This window comes from Lagopus muta, chromosome 10 (genome assembly GCF_023343835.1).
Source record: "Lagopus muta isolate bLagMut1 chromosome 10, bLagMut1 primary, whole genome shotgun sequence".
Classification (NCBI taxonomy): domain Eukaryota; kingdom Metazoa; phylum Chordata; class Aves; order Galliformes; family Phasianidae; genus Lagopus; species Lagopus muta.
The window spans coordinates 14,479,940-14,505,272 of record NC_064442.1 but is presented as its reverse complement, the minus strand read 5'-3'; the positions used below and the strand labels follow the sequence as shown (position 1 = coordinate 14,505,272).

Sequence of the window (25,333 nt, the reverse complement as noted above, 5' to 3'; positions counted from 1 at the left end):
TTTTTTTTTTTTTTTTTTTTAATTTTAAATTCTCTTTCTAATTGCAGCTCCAGCTAGAAAAACAGAAGGGAGAAATTCTTGGAGTAGTGATTGTGGAATCTGGATGGGGATCCATTCTACCCACTGTTATCCTGGCAAACATGATGAATGGAGGCCCTGCAGCCCGTTCAGGAAAACTAAGCATTGGGGACCAGATTATGTCTATTAATGGGACCAGTTTAGTTGGTCTACCTCTTGCAACATGCCAAGGGATCATAAAGGTACCCCAAACTTGCCTCTATAAGCTGTAGATTGTGAACTAGCAGAGATATGATACTCTAACAAGCAACCCTGTAGATGTTTAGCAGATGTGATTTTATGTATCACTATGAGAAATAACGAATCTGTCACTAACAAAATGTAGACTTGGAAACAGAAGTTCAGGGGTGATAATGTACAGAAAGTTAGAGCTGGAAAATTTGGCTATACCTCTGTTATTGGACTGTACCAAACAAGGCCATGTATGAAAAACCTGTCCAGCATAATTATCTTTCAGTTTCATGCTTCCCCACAGACTCCAAATTAAAATCTGAATATTAAAATCTACAATGCTGCTCTTGAGCTCAATGTAGATGAATTCACGGGAGGCTGAATGGGAACCTGGTAGACTGTAGGACAGACCAAGTAAATGTGTGAAGATTCTTCAGACACAATGCAATCTCAGGATGCATTACCTTTAAGTACTGAGATGAAATCTAATATCTGTTCAAATATAACTAAGATCAGCAGCAGATTAATTAGCCAGATACTGGTAAAGTGCAGGCAGTAGTCAGTTTTAGTAATTCTTGACTTGAAAGATTTAATTGTAATTAAAGTTAAGGCTTTAATGGGCATTGCTGGGCCAAACAGCTTAGGAAATACAGTACTGTTAATGAAATAGAGACGTGTATCTCTAGGTTAACAACAGACTTCTGTTAACTCCAGCTGTTGTCTCCCAAAACAACCATTTTACAGTCTTGCAATTAGGAAACTTAATGAAAGATCAAATTAAAATCTCTTTGAGAAATATCTTTTGGGATGTTTTACAGGGTCTCAAGAATCAGACACAAGTCAAACTGAACATTGTCAGCTGCCCTCCCGTCACTACTGTACTCATAAAACGGCCAGACTTGAAATACCAGCTGGGTTTCAGCGTACAGAATGGAATTGTAAGTTTCTGTGGTCAGTAGCTACGTTTTTCTGAAGAAGAAATACACTGAAATATTGAAAAATTCCTTTCACGTGCCCCTATCTCAAAATCTATAGATTTGGAGGACTTCTTCCTGGTTAGTGTGTAAGTTTGCAGGCACTTGCTGGGCCTGCTGCAGTAGGCCTTCATGTTGCATTCATCTCAAGCTAGATGTGTATTGCATACATATTTATGGGCATAAGTCTGTTCACTGAAAATTATCATCAACTTCAATGATTTGTTAATTAGTGTTTGGAGGTTGGATATGTCCATGTTTGTCAATAGTCTCTACCAGCTACTGCCTTCACAGCTTCTCTACTTGGAGATTCTACACAGAACCAAAACAGTCGTTAAATTTATTTTGTATTTTTTGTAATGAATTGCAGTTAACTCATATTGATATATACCTACATTCCAAGACCTCAGGTTTTATACTCTGATTCATTAATTAATCAAAACCTTACAATTAACTCTGATAACATATGGGAAATAAACAACAGCAAAAGAAGTGCTGCTATAATTCAGGTTGTTTGGTGCAATATCTGGATCAGCTAATATATACACGATTCTGGCATCAGTGTGCCTGAGTTGCAAGGAAAGCAGTAATACTGAAACAGATTTTTGCAATTCTAACTTCCTAATCTTAGCTCTGATCCTTTTTTTTTTTTCTTTTTTCCTTTCAGCACAGTCTCACTAAGGCTTTAATTTTTCTTCTACTGTGTAGAACTTATTTGGATTAAACAGTAGTGGACTGCATCTTGAAAAGCAGACACAGGAATATAACTGTGACTGCCTCTGGTTAAAGCTAAGCCTCTCTCACTACAAGTTTAAAAAAGAAAAAAGAAAAAGGAGTTGTGGCCTAGGTATCCCTTTCCCTTCTCTGCATGCAGCAGTTTATCTGCAACAACAGTAAACAGGAGAACAGGTGTGACAAGTAACACTCACCCACTGCAGCTCAGGGTTCTTTTCTCATAGCTCTTCTTTCCCAAGCCATTTTCTGGTACAAAGCAAACTTCCAGGGCACTGTTAGCTCAGGTAGCCACCCATTGTTTTTGAGGGCTGATACAGCATTAAGGACCGCCTGCAATGCAGGACCATCACCTTTTCCTCTTCTTTCAGTCTATAAAAATAAAATAAAATCAGGCTATCCACACAGAAAAGTGCATTAAAAAGGGACTGTGGGCTGTGGTTCCCTGTTCTGTGGAACTCATTGATTGAATTTGCCAGATTTGTTTGTCACCCTTGAAAAGAGTAGCAGGTCCCTGTTTATACTGTCTATGAGATGTACTGTGCTTTGGGAAGCAGGTGGCTCCTTAGTGGATTCTCAGCTATAACAACTATTGCTGAGAAATTATTGTACTGAAGTTCTACGTGTTCCTACCTAAGATCACATATTGTTGTGTGGTCACAGCAGGCTGGTGTGAACAATGTTACTACAAGGCTTTATCCAGCTGGAAATACTCTGATGTGATACCTCCCCCCAGGCTGATGTCCTTTAGAAGCAGGGGTTTAAAGTATCCCTTTTGGGATTAATACTCTGATACTTGAGTAGACAGAAGTCTACAAAAATGAAAATACAGGAAAATCAATCGTAGTATTTCTGTCCTCCTTTACACACCTTTAAACCTGTTTCACCTACATACATGTATGTTTAGAGGGTCTGGACACTACTGGCAGTGCACTCAGCATTAGCATTTCCCAAGTGTTGCGATCTGATTTTCCAAGATTGCACAGAGGATGCTGAGAGCAGCACATTGTGTGAGGCAGAGATTTATTTCCTAATTGCCATCCTTGAGAAGTCCAGTATGTACAGCTGGTGCAATGATAAAAAGAGAAAATACATTTAAGGAACAATGAGCAGAACTACGGTGCATCTATCACCTCTTTTGGGAGGCCTGTCACAGTACTATCGGGGGGGGTCAGGGCTGCAGGGAAAGAATCTGGCCAAGGCAGAGGAAAGGAAACATATGTCCTTGCAGGGTGCTAACAGTCCGAGACACAATCAAGCTGTCCCATCTGACCATCTCTTATACACTTGGAGCCTCACTCCTGCACACATTGGTTGTTTCCTTTCATGGTGTGTTCTCTCCATCTACTGGACGTTTGTTGTATTCACCACTACGGATGGTCACAAATCACTGTTCTTACATTAGTAACATTTAGATGACATCCAACAGGAAGTTTACCAAATTCAGCAGGAACCCTTCATAGAAAACAAAGAAGGGCTTGTAAAATACATTCCATTTATGAAGCGTCTGTGTTTGGATATAAAAGCCAATGAACAAAAAGAAGAGCTTAATGTAAATATATTAAATATATAAAATAGCAACTTTGTTAGGCTGCTAAGTAGACTGGATTCTGGTGCTGTAATTTCTTGCTCAGATAAACATCTTCCTTACTTCAACTAACATTTGAAAATATGACTTTGCAAAGTATATTTTCCTGGTAGTTTAACACTTAACTTCTAAAAAACATTCTTCTAAATGCTAACAATTGTTATAAACATGATGGGAAACAACATCCTGATCTTTTGTTTGGCTTAGCATTAGCACAGTGAAAAAACAAGTAGCTTGCCAGATCAGGTATAATTAAATCTCTCCTACTGCTGTGCAATTACCTCATTATGCATGCATCTGGTGCTTACTTCTGTTCCTCTTCTGATAGCAGTTTTGTGGTAATTCCTTTTCAAGCTGCCTATCTCATCTATGCAGAATGTACAGCTATTGTCTTTGTGAATAGACCACAAACAACCTGAGCATACAGAAGTAGTATTTGATCTGGGATTTGTTTTTTTAGGATATCAGGAAGATGCAGAGATTGGATTGCTGCAGGTGACTGCTTTAGTTTGTGTCTTCCATATAGCTTAATTCATGCAAATCCTGAAATGGTGCCTCAGGGAGCAGTACAGGAACTAGCTTTTGGAAGTTTTAGTTAGTAAACAGCACAACTGCACAAATCTAGTATTATATTTGCAGAATTGTTCTTGCATTAGTAATTGCAGATATTCTGCATGGCTCTTGAAAGCTTCTGCAGTAGCTTCATTGAACACTTATAAAAGAAAACTGAAATTTGAACTTTAAAACATTAGGGAAAAAAAACTAAAATATCGTGCATAGATATGAAACAAGTGGCAGAAATGTTGTGTGATGGGAAGGTGAATTAAAGCAACCTATCAGCCATCTTTTGAAAATTATTATGCCACATTTCTTGTAAAATTCATATTCAAACACAAATCAACTTTTCACACCACATCATTTTCTTGTTTCCTTCATTATGATAGAGCCACACTGCTAATAATCTACCACTTCTCAGCAAACTCTGGGATGCTCATTCACTTCCTCTGAGAAGTCTATCTACCCATCCCTCATCCAGCAGAATTCTATCTAAAACTACAGTAAGACTAGGTGAAAGTTAACCAAACTGATAAATAGTTCTTGCTTTCTTGCCTTTGTTTATACTTGTGTAAACTTTTAAAGGAAAAAAACACACAGGGCTTAAATAGAGAACTATAGGTATGAGATGATGAGAAACCTGGTTTAATAGGTTGTATTTAGGTATTTTCTCAGAGAAGACAATTTGTCTTGAACTGTCTTACAGTCAATATTTTGATACACAATGGGCAAAAACTGACGGGATTGAAGTTTCACATGGGATTCACTGCAACTTGCCTAAGACACTACAGAATACGTAACAGCTGAGTAGATTCAACTAGTATGGCTCACTTTATTTTTTCTCTCTGTTTACAGAGTAAATAGAGCACAGGCTCTTGCTTACAAGATCCGGATTAGTTATGCTTTTTTTAATAATAGTTGCCATATTTCACAACTATGAGAGCAAGGTAAACAGTCCTGGCTGAATCTCATTTACTTAAGGTACAGCTCGCCTTAAACTTGCCAGCCAAATACATCTCACGTATGTGGGCTGGAGACTGAAGCCTCAAGCTGTTTTCATCAGTCACTCACAAATACAGGAGCCACATAAATCTGTGCTAGAAGTGCAATGCATTTCCTTACATCTGCACTCTGCCTCTAGCACAGCGTGATCTGTGAAGTTAGTCAGAGCCACTTGAGATCTGCATCTGTTCCTTTTTCTACCTCATTAAAATATCTAATGCTTACAAAAAGGAAGCTGAATCCTCTCCCTGGAGAGGGATAATGTTCTTGAATGAGAATAAGAGACCACTTCCTATGTCTGAGGCTGTTAGAAACTGGTACTAAAAGCGTTTTGAGTGCCCCAGAAGAAAAAAAATGCTCTAGATAGATACACAAGCCATTATCTTTGCCTTTATGCCAGTGGGGTTAAATGCAACATTTCCATTTGCTCTGAAAGCTTTTATTTCAGTTGGTTGTATGGCCTGTGTTATTTTATTTGATAAAATGTATGTATAGGGTTTCCTTTGGCACGTTCTGCTCTTGTCCTGTCACACGGCTTCATACAATCCCCAAAAGCACTGAACAAATTTCAACAGTGAGTTAAATGAGAAGCTTTGTGTAAGAGTCAGGTGAAGATCTGTGTAATGCAGCTTATCTTGTTAGGGCTACGATTAGAAGGCAGGCAACCTGTACAACAACGCACTGAAATTCAAGATGCCCATTCTGTGAAAGGTCTTGATGGTGCCTCTAATCATTAGAGTCCAGCAGAAGCAATTTAAGAGTCACTGTGGCCGAAGCCCAGCCACTCATTATAAAGTGGCTGCTGCAAGATAAGTATCACCATAGGATAAACTTTTTCATAATGTTAAAGAAGGTGGGTTTTATTTGTTTGTTTGATAAGAAATGAAGATCTATATATTTTCCTTCCTCATATTAGACACCCTGAATTTGAGTAAGGATTTCATTGAGCACTGATATTTGCAAAGAGAACTTCGAGGAAAACCAGTAGTCAAACAGAAAAAATACTGCTCAACCACAGTGTTTTACCCTCATTTTATGCTAGCTTGTCCATCTTCCCACATACTATATTTGTTTCTGAATTAAATTATAAACTTGCTGAGACACAAGCCACATCTTATCATACTTACATTTAGCCCAGAGCAAACTATAAGATCTCAACAAATAATTCTTGGCATATGATTATAACCATTGACAGTAGCTGCAGAAGCAGCCATCACTGGGTGCTATTCCTGTAGGACTCATTTCTTTTCCTCCAAGAACAGATTCTTCTCAGTAAGCAATAGGTACAGCACAGCATGGTGAGCTCTGCTCAATTTCACCTCCCTTATGTGCTGCATCAGCTTAGGTCTTTTGAAACAATTTAGCAGGGATTTCCATCCAATGCACATCTGTCTAGACTGACAGGAAGGCCCCATCATAGCACAGATATTGCAGAGAAGACAGTTTTTTAATGAAGATCACCGTGCTGCATTGAGCTGTATTCCTTCTGCCTATACACAAAGCATTTTTGTTACCTCAGAATCAATTCAAATATCAGTGACTGTTAAGATTATGCCTAATAAACAGAATTCTTACAGAATTATTTCCTATAATATTAGGCATAAAATTAAAAAAAAAAAAACAAAAAACTGTGGGTATGTCTTTACTGGTACCTGTGAACGCCAGTTGAAACAGTGGCCTGATCTGCCTTCTTTGTCCTAAACTCTCTCTATTCAGCAGCACTATAAAACATGGAGAAAAGCGGTGGCTCAGGAGGGCAGTGCCCTTTTCCAGCCTGCAGAGGTACAGAAAACAAGCTGTCATCGTTCACTATTCAATTAGTTTGCTGATAACAGCCTGTAATAAGAATGTGCTCATTTAAGACCCTGCTCCACCTTTCGGTACAGAACACCAACACGTCGTCGTCCTTTCATTCAGCCTACATCAGTGTTTCCCCAGAATTAAGGATTGTGGATTAAGCTTTATGTCAGTTTATTCCATGTATACGAAAAGTTTGCTGTTGTAGATTAATTTGTATTCTAGTTGTTTTTTACATCTGATTGTTCAGAAAGAACAAGGTGGTAATTTCAGAAAGAGTCCAGGTGGTACAGTGAGAAATAGTTTTCAAAAGAATCACTTTCTTATCCCAACAGAACGTAAAACTTCTCTTTTCCCCATAACTCCACTTCTGCTGCTCCTGCCCTGCGGCTGGGTGCATCCTTGTACATGTTTACACATTCCAGTCCAGAAGAATGAAAGTAAAAATGGTAATTTCCATAAAGTTTGAAAAATGGTAGACCACTGATACCTTGTAGTACTGCTCACTGCTTTCTGCTAGTATCTTCTGAAGTCCCTATGGTGTCACCTCTCGGTATGGTGTACTAAATCCTATTAACTGCTATATTTTGACATTTCTAATCTTTAATAACTTTTGCTTTTTCTTGGCAGATTTGCAGCTTGATGCGAGGTGGAATAGCTGAGAGGGGAGGGGTTAGAGTGGGTCATCGTATTATTGAGATCAATGGACAGAGTGTTGTTGCAACTGCTCACGAGAAGATAGTACAGGCACTGTCTAACTCAGTGGGAGAGGTAAGTATTAATTAAATAATCTTCAATTTTTACCAAAGACTTAAAACTGTCAAAAAAATCAGTTGAAAAATGTCTTAACATAGTATTAAAACCATCAACTCAGTAGATTGGAGTTGAGCACTGATAACAATTAACAAAACATCTTTGAACACTTAGATGTACGTTCAGTTTTTACATTCATTTCAAGAGTGCGTGGCATGATTCTGAGCCTCAGCCTGCTGTTTGAATTAAACCAGTCAGTTAAAGGAAGGAATCAATTAAGCACGTTAGCTATGTCTCTTAACTTCTGACTACAGCACCTGCTGTAAAAATAAATCAGTGTTCAAAGAGCTGAGATTAAAATTCATATGTATTTTAATTCACTCTGATGGAACATTTCCAACTTACCTTGGGAATAAGACATCTCTCTGCAGTACTTTTAGAGAAATCATCAAAGGATGAACAAGATCCTCTGGTTTACCAAAATCTACTCAATTTAGAATAGGATCATACACAACCCTGCCAGATCTTCCACTACCTCCTCTGCAAAAAAATCGGAGGTAACATTTTTCCTGTGGAAAATGGTACTTGAAAAGAATTCAGAGTACATGCGGTCCATGCATGTTGGCAGAAACAAAGCCATGTAGATTTCAAGAGAACTTCCATGTCTTTGTGGTACCTCTGCTGCACAAAAGCTCTTTAAACACGAGAGCATTATGAAAGTTTTTTTTTTCTTTTTTCAGCATGTAGAGACCAAGAGAACAAACAGTTAGTAAAGCACACAGTTCTTAGCCTCATACAGTCTGATAGCTGCTTTACTGGTGCTAGCAAGTTTCTGTACAACTGATTACCTGACACCCTCTGATGCTTACCACAGTTCTCTTTGTAAAAACAAATATGCTAGCTATGCAAGAACCTGGTTCCCTAATCCCTGCATTGGCATTAAATTATAAGGTGATAAAGATAAAATTTTGTGTTCAAACATTCATTGATCAGGAGAAAATACAAATAAAATGACCCTCAAATTTGGGAGCAAAGTCGAAGAAAATGCAAGTTCAGTTAACATTAGAGCAGCAGATTCAATTTTCAGAAAAGTTTGTGCTGCCTTTTTTCTTTCATGTCTGTAATTGGAGTAGAGTATAACAACAAAAAGTATTTAAACATCTTAGCTATATGAGGGCACTTCCTGTCAGCTGTCATCGAAAAAATAAAATGCAGCAAAACAGCTTCTCACATCCAGAGAATGGATGAAATTTGGTAACATTCACATCCGTAGGAACAAATGGGAGAGACAAACTGGGCCTTATGAATTACTTAAAACTAGTAGAAAGCAATTCTGTTAATTTTTGTGTAAATCAACCAACAGATTCATATGAAGACTATGCCAGCTGCCATGTTCAGGCTTCTAACTGGGCAAGAAACACCCCTATACATCTAGCATGCGACTCTTGCAGGAGAATGATTAAACGATTCCATCAAAGCCGAATGAATTAACGATTCCACCAAAGCCCTCAGAGCTGAAGAGAATTTTGTATTTTGTACAAATGAAAGGCTTTGAAGCTGCCATGAGGACTCCGAAACAAGGAACAGACAGGTGTCTGTTTTTCCTCTCCTTTTTATTTCTTTGCCAAAAAGTGATGAGAAGGATGGTCAAGGACAATAATCACTGACACAAAATCTTTGTAAAGCATTGAAGTATTTTGCAACATCTTCTAAACTCTTTTCTCATATTTATTTGTAACCTTTATGTGGAGTGATGTATGTATGTCTGTCCTGTTTGATAACACGATGAATGTGAAAACTTGATGACTGAGACTACAACAAATGGCAAAGATAAGCAATTGAGAAAACTATGGCTAGGAAGCTATAAAAAAAGAATCCCGGTCCATAAAGTGGTCCAAGAGCATTGTGTAATTTTAAAACTGGTGCTGAATAGATGGTATTTCAGTGGAAAGGAATGTGTGCAGTTAAACCTTTTAGATTCTAATGTAAAGAAAACCACTGTAGTACTTGGTATTGTTATGACAAGTGTAACCTGTTTGGCAAGGTGTGAACATAAACATGTAACAAGTGTTTCATATGCTAAATAAAGAATAATTGCCACAAGATAAAAATCAAAATATTTATTTAGATACATATTTATTTTTAATGCTTGTGATTTTTATGATTTAACTGAGTGATTTCATGGATGACTTATTGCACAGTTTGTGTAATGTATGTGTTGGGCTGTTTTTTTCTTCTAATTTTTGCATATTCTTTGTTAATATGAGCTCAAAATGGGAAAGCCATGCTTACCTGTTTTCTGTTGTTTTTTTTATAAAGCATTCTTATTTCTGGGGGCAATGTGTTCTGAATGTAAATTGTTTCAACAAATAACCTAGCACCATCAGCAGTACTGGAATGTGTGTAGATTTAAAAACAATAGTAGTAAAGTTGTATTCTTTATGCGATAAATGTTAATTGGTGTAACTTTTTGTCTAGGTTTTTTTTTTTTTGGAGGGGAAGGGGGTTGAGGGTGAAGAGGGGGCAAAACCTTGAGGAAAATACACTGTGACTTAATAAGCCTTATCATGCAGTAACTAAAGATCCTTAGATGACTGTACTTCAAGGAGTAGTGTGTTGCATGCAACTGACCTTAGGAAAGAATTAACCTATTATCACTAATAAATCTGAAGTAACAAAGAAAGCACGCTTATTTTGTCTGTTCCACAACTTTACATTGTAAAGAATTCAACTACCATTTAATTCTTCAACTAAGTGCAGTTGCAAAGGTCACAGATTGTTTTTTGAAGAGAATTTGTCTCTCTAATTAGTAATTAATGTATCATCTTTAGAACTGCTGCTTTCCGATAGCATACCTTGTTGCCACTGGATGTCACTGTAAGTTCACATCAATATGGAAGCATGGTATACTTTCAAATGGATTATTCCATAAAAATTAAACTATTCATCTTCAGCTACATTCCTTTGTGACCTTTTCAAAGGACGTCAGCCCAGCTCAGAATGACACAAATGAAAGCAGTATATGACTAAACCTCAAACGGAAACTGTAATGCTACTGACAAGCACTGCTGCAAAAAAATTAAAACCCTGAAACATCAAAACTTGTGGTAGGTTCTTTGTGAGAATCTTGTTGTTTGAGGCCTTTCCATTTTCCTCTGGGAGAGCCAGGATTAATCTTGCACCGGAAGAGCTGGTAGAGCTCTGTTTATGCTGGTAATCAAATTAGCGTCAACAATACTTACCTTTTTTTTCTTTTCCCTAAGATAATTCTAATAAAAATGCAGCAGAGCCACAAGGAAATGTTTTAGTAATACAAATGTTCAAACTACTAATTGGCATAACAGTTCTTTTTGCAATTGTTCATGGCTCTGCTAGATAAAAATTCATCTTGTTTCTGATCACCTGATGCTTACAAGCTTAGAAAACCTTATTGGAAATGCAGAATTTCAGCAATTTCATTCTTCCCTAATGCACCTGTTGGCCACAATTCAGAGTACTTAAAATGTCAGTTTTCAGTAGCATGTGCTACTCCACTAACAACCTCATGACCATTGAGAACAAAGTAAAAATAAACCACACCACAGCCTTCTGTATTATTTAAAGGGGCAACACATTGCAGAAGTTAAGAGGGAAAGAATAATACAGCAGATCAGTTAGCCTGGCATGAAAGACACAGGAAAAATGAATTAGAAGCAGCACTCTGTGCATATCAATCACCTTTACAGTTCTATCCAAATCAGTTGTTGAAAAAGCAAAGTCCAGAAATACTTTTTATTAAAACACTGATAGTAGTTAAAACACCTTGAGGTACATTAAATAAATACAACTTCTAAGTTGTACAGCCAGTCTGTGGTGGTTTTGCAATGGTTTTGAAGAAATGCTAGACAGCATCAGCAGCATTTCTGTAAGTACAGTGAAATATATGCATTTCTGGTCGGGAAAACATTTGTTATGAGTTTACTAATAAATCAGTTATTTTTTTTTCAAAATTCAGGGCTGAAATTTACATTCAGAAAAACAGGTGTTCTCTTCCTGCTGTTGGAAAAAAAGTAGAATTCCAAAGGAAGACACTTCTTCCTTTTTAAGCCATCCACTACTCGCATTTCTCCCAGTCCTGGTTTCTTCCTTAATTCTCTCTGCTGGAATCACATACCTGTCAGTATTTTCAAAGGCTGGTCTCCTGGCAAACTCCAATTAAACTGCGAGGCCTGTCCCGCTCTAAACTGCGAGTGATACGGGACCTGCGTAAGAAGGCCACTGGAGAGCTCAGAGCACCACAACTCTGAAGATGAAGGTCTTCCTGAAGTCGCTTTCTAGAGGTATTCACACCCAGCTGGGAACTTGTAATTACCTGTTCAAAAGGGCAGGAATGGAGAGGGAAAAAGTGGAGAAAACAGGGTAAACATTTTTTTCCATTTAAAAGGTCTGGTCTCTGAACGTAACATAAGTTACCGAGTGCTGGAGCTCCACCAAAGAAGATGCATGTTATGCACCCACCCAGAGTCTATCCCACCTCTGTTTTTACACCTGGTCATAGCTGGCTATTGGAAAGCAAAGTCAGACTTTAAAGGTATCAGGTGTTGCACCTGTACCACAGTATTAAATCAACAAAGGAGCAAACAAATACTTGTTGCTCTGTATAGGAGTGGAAAGGAAACTGGTGGAAAAGAAGACAGTTCTGCTTTATAAGAAAAAAATGCAAGTCTGGAGTAAATTAAACTCATCTGTTTGTCTTAGGAGAAAGAGATGCTTTGGTGAAGGTGGGAGAGAACTAAAACCTTGCAAGCCTGATAAACATTTTGGAGTTAAAGAATGATCAGCCTGCTTCACAAATCCGAATTACACAGCCATTTCACCAAAATCCTGTCACTTATGTAGACTGCTGGGATGGCCTGGACTTTTATTAAAGAATGCTGTTTTCTGCCTGAAAAAATACCTTTCCTGAAATGATTTCTTTACTGTGAAAAAACCCCCACACATGTGACCCCTTGGAGCAAAGAGATGTGCACAGGGTAAAAACTGTGCTATGAGTTTCTAGTTATATGAGCTACATAAACACTTGTGTTCCTTCACACTCTCCAGTTTTGTGAGAAATTATGGTGTTTTTTTTTTAAATATATTGTTTTTGTTTTCAGCTTTCTAACCCTGAGGATTTAATGGCCTGCAAATATTGTAAAGAATAAAAATGTTAAAAGTTGATTCCATACTGTCACTCTAAGTATGTCATGGTAGTACTGCTTTTCTGCTAATGTGACTTGAGTTAAATGATACAATGCTCCATCTTTGTTCTACTTCATAGTTAGCAAAAGGCAATCTTGCAGCAAGACTGCAAATGGTGCGTGCTTCCTGCTAAAATTCAAGCTACTTCACATGCAGTTTAAATGTTATTATATGCTGTTTAAATACTTAGCAAATTTACCCCATTTAGGGATCAGCAAACTAATGCCACACATATTAAGTATCTCAGAAGGTAAAACCAGCAGACCCAGGTGTCCACCCTTAATCATCAATTCACATCTGTGGAAAGTCTTCTGTCAACCTGAACACAGTCAGTCAGTGTCAGGAACAGTTTGCTTTTCAAACCTGGCCATATAAAAGGAATTTCATTTCTATATCTATCACTGGTAACACTACTATCAAGAGGTGATTTATCACCTTCCTTCCCCAAAAATGACTTATTATTAAACATGTATTAGATTATAAAAGTTGCTGCCTCTACTAATTCCTTTGTTTTATAACTCCTTCCAAGCCCTGCATCTGCTTTGCTCTATCTTGTGGTAAGAAGACGTACTATTCTTTCATTTGGAAAAGCTCAAAATTATCAGTTATTTTTCTTATAAATAGCAAGGATCATTGTCATTCTTCTAGCCAGGTTTAAGGATAACTGCACTGTTCTGCTTCGATAGATTGTGGTTCTACTTGTTTATCCACTCTTTCTTTTCAGCTAGTAGCTTATGCTGTACAGACACAGCTGCCTGAAAAAACCAGATCCAAGTCAGTTGTCAGTTCTGGAATCCTTACCTCTGTATATGAACACAAATGCATGCATGGAATAGTATGTCCCAGGTGTAAAAAGACCTTGGCGATAGCAAGTTATGATTACCAACGTGTAAAATCGCCCTGGAGATGGCGAGGGTATTACCAGCACTGGGTCTGGATGAGGAATTTTCAATACATTTACGACTTCCTCAGCGTGTAACACATTACCCCTTGATAAATGTTAGTTACTTACTTACTGAAGTTTCTTACTGAAGCCATGTTATTATAAAAGAACTTCTGTAATAATTCTTTGAAATATTTAAAAGTGTAAAAACATTTCCATACAATATGTGTCTATCAGAGTCGAACAAATCTTTAGAACATTTGTGGCCTACCTGGTCTATAATATTGGCACTGAAGATGGCTTCTTCCATGTGTCTCTCATCAGATTTTATTACTGATCGTATACTGTTCACTACATGACGTACTTCTGGAGGGAGATTACAGTTTGAATGTTCCAAAAATTTTGCCACTAAAATTTTTGTATCTTTATAGGCCTTAAGGTCCACTAAAGAGTGTGGTCGTCCTTTTGAGACTGTTTGCAAAGCCTTTGGCTTTAAGTGTAGATCAATGTTCCTTGTATCCCTCTGTTTTCCAGTTGGTAGGAAACTGCTCAAAGAATGCTGACAAGCAGAGGCAGCCATATGAGAACCAGAAACAGGAACTAAAAAAGGGGGGGAAGAATATCTTTAAAGTAATAGTTTGATGATTTTTTTAAAGAAGAAGAAAAAAAAGCAAGTCAAGAATTGCTACAAAAGGTTTTACTTTGTTTTTTTGGTGCTTTTTTTTTTCCTGGAGATAACAACATGTAATCAAGAAAACACTCCAAAAATGGGTATTTTTAACCAGAAGTTGGGTTACAATTTACTCTCATGAGCAAGAAAGACTGTATTTAGGTGAGTGAGGGTGTAATTAAAGTACTTCATAGATTTCCAACATTTTTGTTACGTCTACTTTAATGGATTTCAGTTGAGACTAATGGTAAGGGGAAGCACCAACTAAGCAGTGTTATACATGTAATTTGCAGTGTTTTAGCTTGCCTGACTTTAAGAACCTAGTTCCCCTTCTAGTTAGACCTCACAAATAAGAACAGTGAACATGAGAGATCAGCAAGAAATAGAGACAGCAAAAACACTAAGCTAAAATGCTTCAGTCACAGCACTCGTGATTTGTGATCAAAGTCTGCTTCCAAAACACTGCAACTAACTCTGTAACAGAATGGGAAAATTTTGCATGCACACCTCATGCTTGGGTGTGGGAACAATCAATTTTCCCTTTTCACAGTCTGCTGTGACACAAACCCAATCACTACATTCAGTACAAAAACAGCACTCTGTCAGTAGGTGGGCTCTATGAACGCATGTAAATATGATTCCATCGGAGCTGTACACTGTGCATGTACTGAGCAGTTGTTAAAGTGACTTTTACCTCACATTTCCTTGATCTTATTGTCTATATCACAAGCTTATCTAATTACTTTTTTAAAAAGAAATCCACCTGCTTTAGAAAACTGATCTCACCTGTTTCTAATGTGGCTGAAGATCCTGCATCTTGATGCTGTCTACATATAGGACTCCAGGCACAATGATCACCTTTAAACAAAGAGCCAAAAAAGAGCACAATCAAGCCCTGTTATCTGTTGAAAGCAAGGAAAAAATACATTTGGATCTTTTCTCGTTACCTTTCCTGAACGAATCTACTCAGATGAAATACTACTTGCAAACAGTCCGTTCATGAAGAGAAGCTACTATGTACTGAAATGTCCTTTCAGTTATTAAACACAGACAGAAAAATACAGTTCCATGCTTGATGGTTTTCTCTCTTATGCAGCTCACATCCAACGTATTTCGGGCCTAGGTACTGAAGTTACAGAAGGCTCAGTGATTTCTAGGGGCAGAATTCAGACCACACTGTATTTTCTTGGTGAACATAGTTTATCTTTAAAATAAAATAAACAAATAATGGAGAAACAGGAAAGATGAACCTTTTTTTTCCCCTATAAAAATAGTCTTTTGTTCAGATTTTTTTTTAAATGAATATATTTTCATTCTTTGAAGAACAACAAACGCTATCCACCACAGATTAAACTGATGGGTAGGCTGACCACTATGGTTACTGCTGATCCAATTAATAACAAATGGTTACAGAGCATCTGAACACAGCTCTAAACACAGTTGCCCTCTAATGAGAGTGTTTCTCTGATGCTAGCACAGATCAATGACCACAGGATCACAATACACATCAGCACAGTCTTTGCGATCTCAAGCTTTTGACAATCAAGATGAAGTAAACTCTCCCATTTACGCTACGCCTATTTACATCTGTTTTCAGAACTGAGAACTATTTTAGACTTCTTAGCATAATAGAAGAGGTTTCCTTCCATTTCTTCTGGAAAAGCCTGTCATGAAAAGCTGGCATAATCCTCTCTGGCAGAGAGAGCAATTCAACAAAGGCAAACATGCTACAAACACAGAGAAGTGGTGAGAAATTAAGACACTATTACATCTTTCATTTTCCTTCCCACTGCATACTGCACTGGAGTCATACAGATGGTTGTGAGACAGAGCACCAACTCAGCATGCACAGTAGGTGTACGCTTTCTTTTAGCCTCTCCTGACTCATACCATCACACATCTAAGCCTGCAAACTACCTTAAGTGTGCTCCCAATCTTCCATGTCTGTCAGTGTTACTGGTGCCATACATTCACTGCTGCACAGGCTTTATCTTGCCAAAACTGCAATATTACATAATGTATGGCCAACAGAATTATAAGCATTTTTAATACGTATCTATGTATTTAAAATCAAGCACAGAAGTATCAGAAGTATTACTAAGCATTTCAAAATTTTGAAATTAGAATCCATAGAGCAGCAGTCAGTTGTGAAAAATCTGGAAGCTGCCACAAGCAGCTGGTATGTGGTAAATTGTGCCTCTTCCAATCTGAGTGATTTCCAAATGATGGACAACAAAAGGTAAAGTGAGGAAGGTGAGCAAAGTAGTGAAAAGTTTCAGACAAAAATTTTGGTAAATCCTACTATGTCAAAAATATTAATGAAATAAAGATGCAAATCAAATCTAAACTCAAATGCCTCTCAAACATTTCATATTAAGGCATCTTCCACACACAGAGCAGCAACTAGGCCAACACAGACATGCAAGTTACTCCCATAATCCCCCTTTGCCACATGCGTATCAAGATTTCTAGAATCATCTCTGCATTGTTATTAAAATCTTTGCTAAACCCAGTTAAATCTCTGTAATGTTCAACTCTTATTCTCAGCTCATACAGGACTAGAAACTTGGAATCAAAGTAATTCCCATAAGGGTTAATTAAATAATGCCACTCCTCCAGAAGAGATGATGGATGTATTTAGGACATGTAAAAATAAAGGCAGAGCATCTGTTATGGCAGGTGTCCCAGAAGTCAGCTAGAGCACATAGATATGGCTGCCTACATTAATGTCTCTGTCAAACACTGCTCAAAGAGCATATGGAGCACAATATGGAATACTTGCAGAGTGTAATCTAGAAGAGAAAGAGCTGTTCTTCTTGTGTTTGGCCCAGCAGAAAGGATTCTGAAATTCCTACTTGCTGTCTGCACAACAGCTTCATAGAACCTATATATCCTAGCAGATTAAGTTTCATAAAATAAGCACTGACTTCTAGATCAAAGATTTACATTTCCTTGACAGCATGCTGAGGCCAGATTTCTAAAGGTAGTTCAGTCAATTACTGAACTAGGTATGAGGTCTCTGAAGTTCATAGGAAAAGAATAATGATGCAGAAAAAACCATAACAGAATCAACACTTCTACATAAAACCAGCTATATCAGCATTTTGTGTACTTTTTTTTTTTGAGGTAGTCAGTCCTTCCCTTAGATGCCTTAGAAAACCCAGTGAATGCTTCTGTATCAGCACAACCTGCCTAACAGCTTACAAAGCCTTCATCTTTGCTTTCAAATCACTTCTCCATGTTAACCTCTCCAAACAGCTTATATCCCTTCATAAAACCCGTACTTCTCAAATGCTACTTCCACATTCCTGTTATTGTTTGATCAAACCACTCCCCACTAAATCAAACACATATTTTCCATTAACAAGCAGATTTTTATGAAGATACAGTGTTCAGCCAATAATTCCTCTCTTCTCCCTTACTTGTCTAAAAGGAGATTCTTAACAGATGCTTATTTTCAACAGTCACAAGCTCTCCTTCTCTTTCATCACCCTGCTGTATGCCTCATTTCTCCTTTCCTACTCTAAAACCTTTCACAATACAGTCCAATATAGTCACATTGTGACTGCATCTGCAATGCAACCATCCATGTCAGTGTCACCTTCAGGAAACACAGCCTGCTGTATTAAGAGCACGACAGCTCAATTAATCATTTCCCAAATAGACCACAGCAACTGTTCAACCACTTGGTTTAGCTTCTCAGTATAGCAGAAACAGAGCGGTGGAAGAATCTACTCAGGAGATGGCTTTCTGACAAGTGCAGAAAGGCTAGGACCTTTTTTCACAAGTCAGAAAATCCAAAATTAACATCACTGTTGCTTTTTACCACTTCCGTTCTTAAAAAACTTCAAATCTAGAAGCTGTGCATGGAAGTTAAATTCCCCACAGGTAAGTCAACACAGGAAATTGTTTCCAATAACTTCCAGCAGCACCAATTGCATAAATCCAACACCCCTCACTTGTTGCACACTCCATGGCCTCGTTGTACCACACGTACCTTCTAGATAAGACGAACAAGATACAGGATCACTGGTTGATCGGACAATATTTGAAATGCAGTGTTCTGTAACATGATGCTGCTGGACAGCACTCTCAGAACTGCGTGCATATGATGAAGTATTTGCAGGCCCAAAACAGGGAGCGGTGTGGGAAGGGACAGAAGGCTGGCTAAAGACCCCACAGCAGATTTTCATTTGTTTCAAATGTGACGAGACACTGCCTTCTTGAGCAGTACTCTGCAGTTCTCTTTCTGAGGGGTTGAAATTCTCTGAGGAACAGTCTGAGGATCTGCAGTGGGCAGAGTTTTCATTTTCCTGTCCTTGAGACTTGTCCATAGAGATTCTGCTGTGCAAACTGACATCCTCATCAGGAAAACCTTCTGAGCGAGTTCTATGGAACCTGCAGCGCGTGCTGCAGTCCAGACTGTTGCAGCTCTGGCCTGTAGCCCCTTTGCAGTTTGTACAGGAGGGAGAAAAATCTGAAGAACGGAGAGATCCTTGAACTTCCAGCGAACAAAGATCTTCAGAGGAGCAGCTGTGGTCTGGGATTTCGGCAGTTTCAGAGGTTATCAATGAGGTGCTCTCCACAGAAACTGCAAAAGAGGAGAGTCAGAAAAAAATAAAGGCTTCGAATGTCATCCTCCCCCAAATTTCGTCATACAGATGTTACAGATGAAAAGGTCCTCTTGTCCAAGTAAGTATTTGGCTCTGCATTATTCCCAAATTTGTGACATCTACATTATAATTTAATGTTATATTAAAAACGTGTCATGTGCACTACTCAAGCTACAGTAGTTGACTGGATCACTTCTATTTGTGACAGGTCCCCCAATTTTTTTTTTTAACATAACGACATTATTCTTTTTCAACATATTCTCTTTAGCTGAGACAGAGTTTGAAATGCCCTCCACATCAACCAACACATTAAGGAGACCTCTTTTAGAAACTCTTAAACCAGCTCTGTGCTGCTACTCATCTACATCATTCACACCTATTCTTCAGGCAGTTTCTTGTCCTGGCCTCTAGAAGCCATGCAGGAGGAAGCTATGTGGACAATCCGATTGGCAGCCCTTGCTGCTGACAACGAGAAGCAAACTGCTGGTTATGTGCATGATTCTTCAAAAAGAAATGACAGTTGTTGCATCTGCTTCAGAGGCTTTAATCAAAGTGAGTACATTTCCAGGGTAGCTATAAAGCACACTTTGTTAAAAATGACTCCTCTTTGATTTCCTCTGTGTTTCCAGCCGTATCTGTTTATGGCTAGGAAAAGGTTCTTCCATGAATAAGCTGGAAGCAAATCCTTCTTTCTCCACTGGGAATGGCAGAAGAGAAGGAAAAGTACACTCAGAAATTCAGTGCTCTCTCTCTTTCAATAATGCTATGATTACCTTGTGTGCTGAAGCCCAGGGTCGCATTCCTCTCACCCAAGCTTGATTCAGATACTTGCTGATCAGTACCAGTGACCTAAGTGAAAGTTGTTTAACGAAACAGCACATCAATCTGCAGCTTATCAAAATGAAGTACAGTGCTAATAATCTGAACAATACATCTGGCAGCGTGAAATAACTACCTGTTGCTATTCAGATTGATATATTTTACGATGTCTTTGTGTCAGGAACCAACTCCGTGCAAAAGAACACACATGAAGCAATTTTTCACTTTTCTGGAGTCTACAGCTAAATTCATCTCGAATACAAATACAGCTGCGGTTGCAGGCCCACATTACCAAACAAGTGTTTGTACTGCTAAAAACTAATGCTGCTATTAGGAACAAACTGAATACTGTGCATTTTTCCATATTATGCTTTTTTCCCCACACATCACACAACATTGTATCACTCTAAAACAGGACAGCAAATAACAATCAATGATAAAAACGAACATAGGAGATTTATTTTTCTCTAATTATTTTACAAGATGTTAACATCCACCGTATTTCTAAGTGCTCTAACAAAACTTAACCAAATTTGGCAAGGTAGGCTGCTCTCCAGCCTATCAGAGATTGCTTTTAGAGTCATCTTTTTCCTAAAGAACAGATCTAAGTGGGTAACTTACCTTCACTTACGAGAGTTATGAGAAGAAAACCCAGAACTGGCCCTGCTGATCCATAAACTTGATCCACAGACAACTAAAATTTAGAAAATTTTCTTTCTACTGATTTTAATAGAACCTTGCTGCCAACCTCTTTAGATTTTCAGCAGTTCTTTGTGATCATGATTGGTTCCAATAAACAGCTCGTAACTACATATGAAAAATACCCAAAGACAAAGAAAATGTGACTGAGACATTGATAATCATCTTCAGTAGAAAGCATCTAATCCACTTCTGTAAGGCCGTAATTAACTAGTAAAAGCTCATTACTGATGATTACAGACTTAAGAAATAACCATCAATCGCTTCTTTGAAAACCTTTTAGTCAAGAGCTTAATTTGTATCTAGCCTTCTAAAAAATTGAATGTGACACTATCACTCTGAACCTATTAAGAAAAGAGCTTCCAAGGCACACGTCAGTGTAGATCAATGCATATACACACCTAAATTACTGTGCCCACTCTTTTTACGTATGTATCCATACCTTACTATGATCAAGTGGTCAAAAAAAAATACTTTCCAAATACAATTTAAAAAACAGCTTCTAAGAGTTTGCAAATATAATTTCTTTAGAAAGTACCAGAAACTTTTTACCTCACCACTACATGGACAGGGGACTTGGAAACAAAGAACAGGCAACATTAGTCATGTTTTTAAAAATATGCTTGCAGATTTTTTTTTTTATTTCTTTATGGAAGCAAATTTTTACATGGTAAAAAAAATCTGTGGTGTCATTTTAAGTTGCAGACCACTTCTGGGAACTAGAAACGTTCTGCTGCTTGTGCTGAAGTAACAGCCTTTCACCAACTAGGAGATTTGCAATAATCTCTATCCCCCCTCTACTCAGCTCTGGTGAGGCTGCACCTCAAGTATTGCGTTCAGTTTTGGGCCCCTCACTACAGGAAAGAGGCCTTGGAGCGTGTCCAGAGAAGGGCAACAAAACTGGTGAGGGGTCTGGAGCACAAGTCTTATGAGGAGTGGCTGAGGGAGCTGGGATTGTTCAGTCTGGAGAAGAGGAGGCTCAGAGGAGACCTCATTGCACTGTACAACTTCCTGAAGGAAGGCTGTGATGAGGAGGGGTTTGGCCTTTTCTCCCAGGCAACAAACAGGATCTGAGGAAATGGCCACAACTTGTACCAGAGGAGGTTTAGGTTGGACATAAGGAAGAATAAGGACATAAGGTTTAGGTTGGACATAAGGAAGAACTTTTTCTTTCAGCGAATGGTCAGGCACTGGAATGGCTGCCCAGGGAGGTGGTGGAGCCGCCGTCCCTGGCAGCGTTCAAGAGGCATCTGGATGAGGAGCGATGAGATATGGGTTAGTTTGTGGTAGCAGTGGTGATGAGAAGACGGTTGGATTGGATGATCTTACAGGTCGTTTCCAACCTTGTGATTCTATGACTCTAAGTTTACTGTCAAAAAATGGAAATTGTAGCTTTATTTTCAGATCACAAAATGCAAGAGCAACTTTACAGAAGAAAATGCAAGCTTGTGAAAAGAATGTTAAGTTCGGGAAATGTTTTGTCTAAAGCAAGAAATGCTCTTTGGTGCTGGACAAAATTTGATCAGAAAATAAATATATTTAATTTCTCTAACTAGATTTCTGATGAAATAATTTTTGTTTGCTAGGTTGCGTCATAAATTCTTAATCACTGAACAAATAATATTGCACACAAGAATTTAATGAGGTTTAACAAAGCTAAGTGTGACGGGTTGCATGTGTGGGATGAGGCAATCTCAAGTACAAGGACAGGCTGGGAAAAGAATTCATTGAGAGCAGTTCAGCAGAGAAGGACTTGGGGGTCCTGACTTGACGCGAAGCTGAACACAAGCCAACAGTGTGCTTCTATAGCCCAGAAGGCCAATGATATCCTGGGCTGCATCAAAAGAGAAGTGATAGCAGGGAGAGGAAGGGGATTGTCTTTAGTGATGATGATTTTTAAGACTCCCTCCAACTAAGACATTCTATGAGTCTATGCTAATACCTGCTGAGTAGGTGTGCTGAAATGTTTACTGACCTTCTACACTGTCAGTCACATAGCAGATGCAGTGACATTGTCTAGCACCTTCAACCTATAAAATCAGTTGTGCAAGGTTGAGGTTTTGGCATATCTCTACTAGAGAAAAAGAACTATCTGTAGCTTTGATCTAGTAAATCTAAAATAACTCCTATTTACACTTTATATGCATTCTGAATTGATTAATCTTCTTGCTTGAGCAAAGGAGAATCACGGTTTTAACTGTAGGAGGTAACAGTGGCTAATTTTAGTTAGGTCACAGTTGCATACAGATGGCAGGTGGGCTTACACAGTTTCCTGCACTGCCTAGAGTAATAAAGATTAACTTGCACATCCTCAGACATAAAGGTTGGCAAATTGTCACTAAGTTAACAACAGAAAAAAAGTGAGAAAAAACATTCTCTAAACAAATCTGTACGGTCTATAATCTAGTAAAGCTTACAAAATAGTCACTGGTATAATTTATCCAGAACCTTAATCTGTCTGTTCTTTACTACAGCCTCATCAATTCCTCCTATGGAAAATTGTTTGGAAAGCTTTTTTTTCATGGTCATAAAACCAGAATTCCTGATCAGTACAGATGACAACAGCAATTTTTGTTTAGATTCAACTGCTTAAATTAGCATTGACATTTATTGTGCATGAAATGCATGAGTACTGAATCTAATTTGATAGAATTTAATAAAACTCTAGGGAGTTCGATCCATCTAAAAACAAACAAAATCTATTGCTTGATGACCAGTGAGAGATTAATAATTATTGTCGCATAATGGCTCCCAGAAGCACTTCTGTAGCTAAAGCTCTGCTATGATTACCATTGCAAAGTCTGCCTAAGGGATTTATAAATCTAGTTATTTCAGTTCAGTTTGTCCTGTGGCTCGATGTATACTAGATGGGAACATTTGTACCACATAAGCACTTAGGACTACATTTGATTCGTCTTGAAGACCTAAACTGTCTTAGACTCTGGCTCTATTCCTTCATTTACAGATTGATTGGGACGCTGTCTGCAAAAAATGTCAGAACTTATGCCATCAAGAAGAGCATACAAATACAAAGTTGCTGCACAGGCTTTAGTTAGCAATGCCAACGTATTTCACTCTTATACTCAGTTCCTGTTCTTGCTTTGCTCCTACAAGCCTTCCTAACCAGCCACCACCAGGCATGAGTACACTTACTGTGTGTTTACCACCACTTAGAAATTTAAAATCACCAGACCTTACCATTGTGTGACAAACACTTCTGGAATTCAGGTAGCCTCAGATGAATAGGTGAGGTATTGACATGGATCCCAGACACCAAAAAATAGAAGTTCATACGCCTTCACGTCAAATCTAGTGCTCTCCTACAGCAAGAGCATGACTTTGCTACTTCAAATTAGTTTATTCTACTTTTGTCACATGCTAATGTTATTGTGCTATTGGATGTTGAAGCGCATGCAAAGTGGATCTCAATTACAAAACTGCCCAAAGCAATTTTGTGCTCAAGTACAGACCCTTCTTTAAACCTTAGTGAGCACCACATATGACTTCTTTTCACATATACGATTCTTCTCTCCCCTTCAATTCATCTGTAATCCATTACCATTTCTGTAAATTTTTAAAATTAATTTCTGAAAAACATCAGCTCCTCCAGGACTTGCAGGTTCCTCTGACTTACTCAAAGTCAAAACAATGGAATACTGGTAAAACACATTTTAGCCTTGGAAACTCCAATTTTGCTGTTCAGCAAAAATCTTGAAAGCAGCTTATATAGGTTCATTTCATGTAAGCCTGTATATTTTAACAGACAGTGGAGGGCACGATAGAACGAAAGAAATGGAGAAGTTGTCAGAAACTGCTTTGTCAGTGAAAGCAGCAGCAAAATTAGGCTTATCTAGAGCTTTTAAAATTGTACTCTGGTCAGGGACTGTGCAAATAAACTTTTTTTTCCTCAGACACTTTGTGAATAGTTCTACTAATATTTTGCATGTAACTGTGTTGGTTTTCTTTGCTGTTGTTTGTCTGTTTTTGTGCTTTTTGTTGTGGTGGGTTTCCCTAGTGTGAAAAAATCACTAGCAACTTCTTCAATTACATATTTAGAGGAAACGCCACTGATGTCCAATAATCAACATTAAGATTGTTTGACTCCTTGAGTTTTTAGTGAATTCTGCCATAAATTAGAGTTTATAAAAGCAAATATAATTACGCAGAAGGCCATTCTAGACTATTCAATTATGACAAGTCACTTGAAAGAAAATTTTGCTCAAATTAGCTTTGGTTGCATCTAAATACATTACGATTCTAGTTTCACTAGAGCTGACATTGTATAGCAAAACACAAGGCAAAACATATAATGCATTTGTCTGAAATCCAATAGATCCTTTCTCATAGTTCCAATAAAGCTGTTATATACTCTAAGGAGTATTTAGATTATTTTCACTGATATTTCACACTATGAAAATCTGGAGACTATGTAGTAAATTCCCTCCAGCTTGCCTTACCTGACTGGCAGGTGTTTCTCCAATCACTGCCTCATAAGGAGGTGGCAGCTCAGTTGGATACAGCATTCCTGGGCTGTTAATGGTGACTTCATATAAAGCACTGAATGGAGAATGAGGAAATTCCAAATGGAGACTTCTGCTTAAAAACACAAACAAGGAAACTTAACTATTAGGAAATTACATTAGATCTGTTTGGCATACTAATATCTGTACCACAATGACGTAGAGCTTTCTCTGAATTCAAAGCTAATACAGTACAAAGAATCAACTGAAGCAATTTATAAGACAGCCAAAACAAAACCTTCATTCACCTCCTAGCATT

At 38.1% G+C, this 25,333-nt stretch overlaps 2 protein-coding genes across 18 annotated transcripts in view; one reads left to right on the top strand and one right to left on the bottom strand.

Annotated features, from left to right (window-relative positions):
• Nucleotides 1-10,146, top strand: part of APBA2 (amyloid beta precursor protein binding family A member 2) — a 90,315-nt gene extending 80,169 nt beyond the window's left edge. For 4 of the 5 annotated variants that reach the window (XM_048956413.1, XM_048956414.1, XM_048956412.1 and 1 more), the window contains 4 exons: nucleotides 48-260; nucleotides 1,068-1,187; nucleotides 7,528-7,668; nucleotides 9,014-10,145. In XM_048956413.1, the coding sequence (XP_048812370.1) occupies nucleotides 48-260; nucleotides 1,068-1,187; nucleotides 7,528-7,668; nucleotides 9,014-9,085 (546 nt within the window). In that variant the 3' untranslated portion in view covers nucleotides 9,086-10,145. Of the gene's footprint in view, nucleotides 1-47; nucleotides 261-1,067; nucleotides 1,188-7,527; nucleotides 7,669-9,013 lie in introns of all 5 variants that reach the window. The other variant, XM_048956416.1, reaches the window with a different exon arrangement.
• ENTREP2 (endosomal transmembrane epsin interactor 2) overlaps nucleotides 1-25,333 on the bottom strand; it is a 168,644-nt gene that overhangs the window by 54,609 nt on the left and 88,702 nt on the right. For 7 of the 13 annotated variants that reach the window (XR_007379143.1, XR_007379146.1, XR_007379145.1 and 4 more), the window contains exons 7-14: nucleotides 25,012-25,147; nucleotides 19,810-19,885; nucleotides 18,421-19,014; nucleotides 15,210-15,281; nucleotides 14,025-14,353; nucleotides 11,804-12,001; nucleotides 6,753-6,874; nucleotides 2,153-2,327 (exon numbers count right to left, since the gene is read on the bottom strand). Coding sequence is in view for 5 of the 13 variants with exons in the window: in XM_048956418.1 (XP_048812375.1) it covers nucleotides 11,816-12,001; nucleotides 14,025-14,353; nucleotides 15,210-15,281; nucleotides 18,421-19,014; nucleotides 19,810-19,885; nucleotides 25,012-25,147 (1,393 nt within the window). In the remaining 8 variants the exon portion in view is untranslated. The other 6 variants (XM_048956421.1, XM_048956422.1, XM_048956419.1 and 3 more) reach the window with 4 other exon arrangements.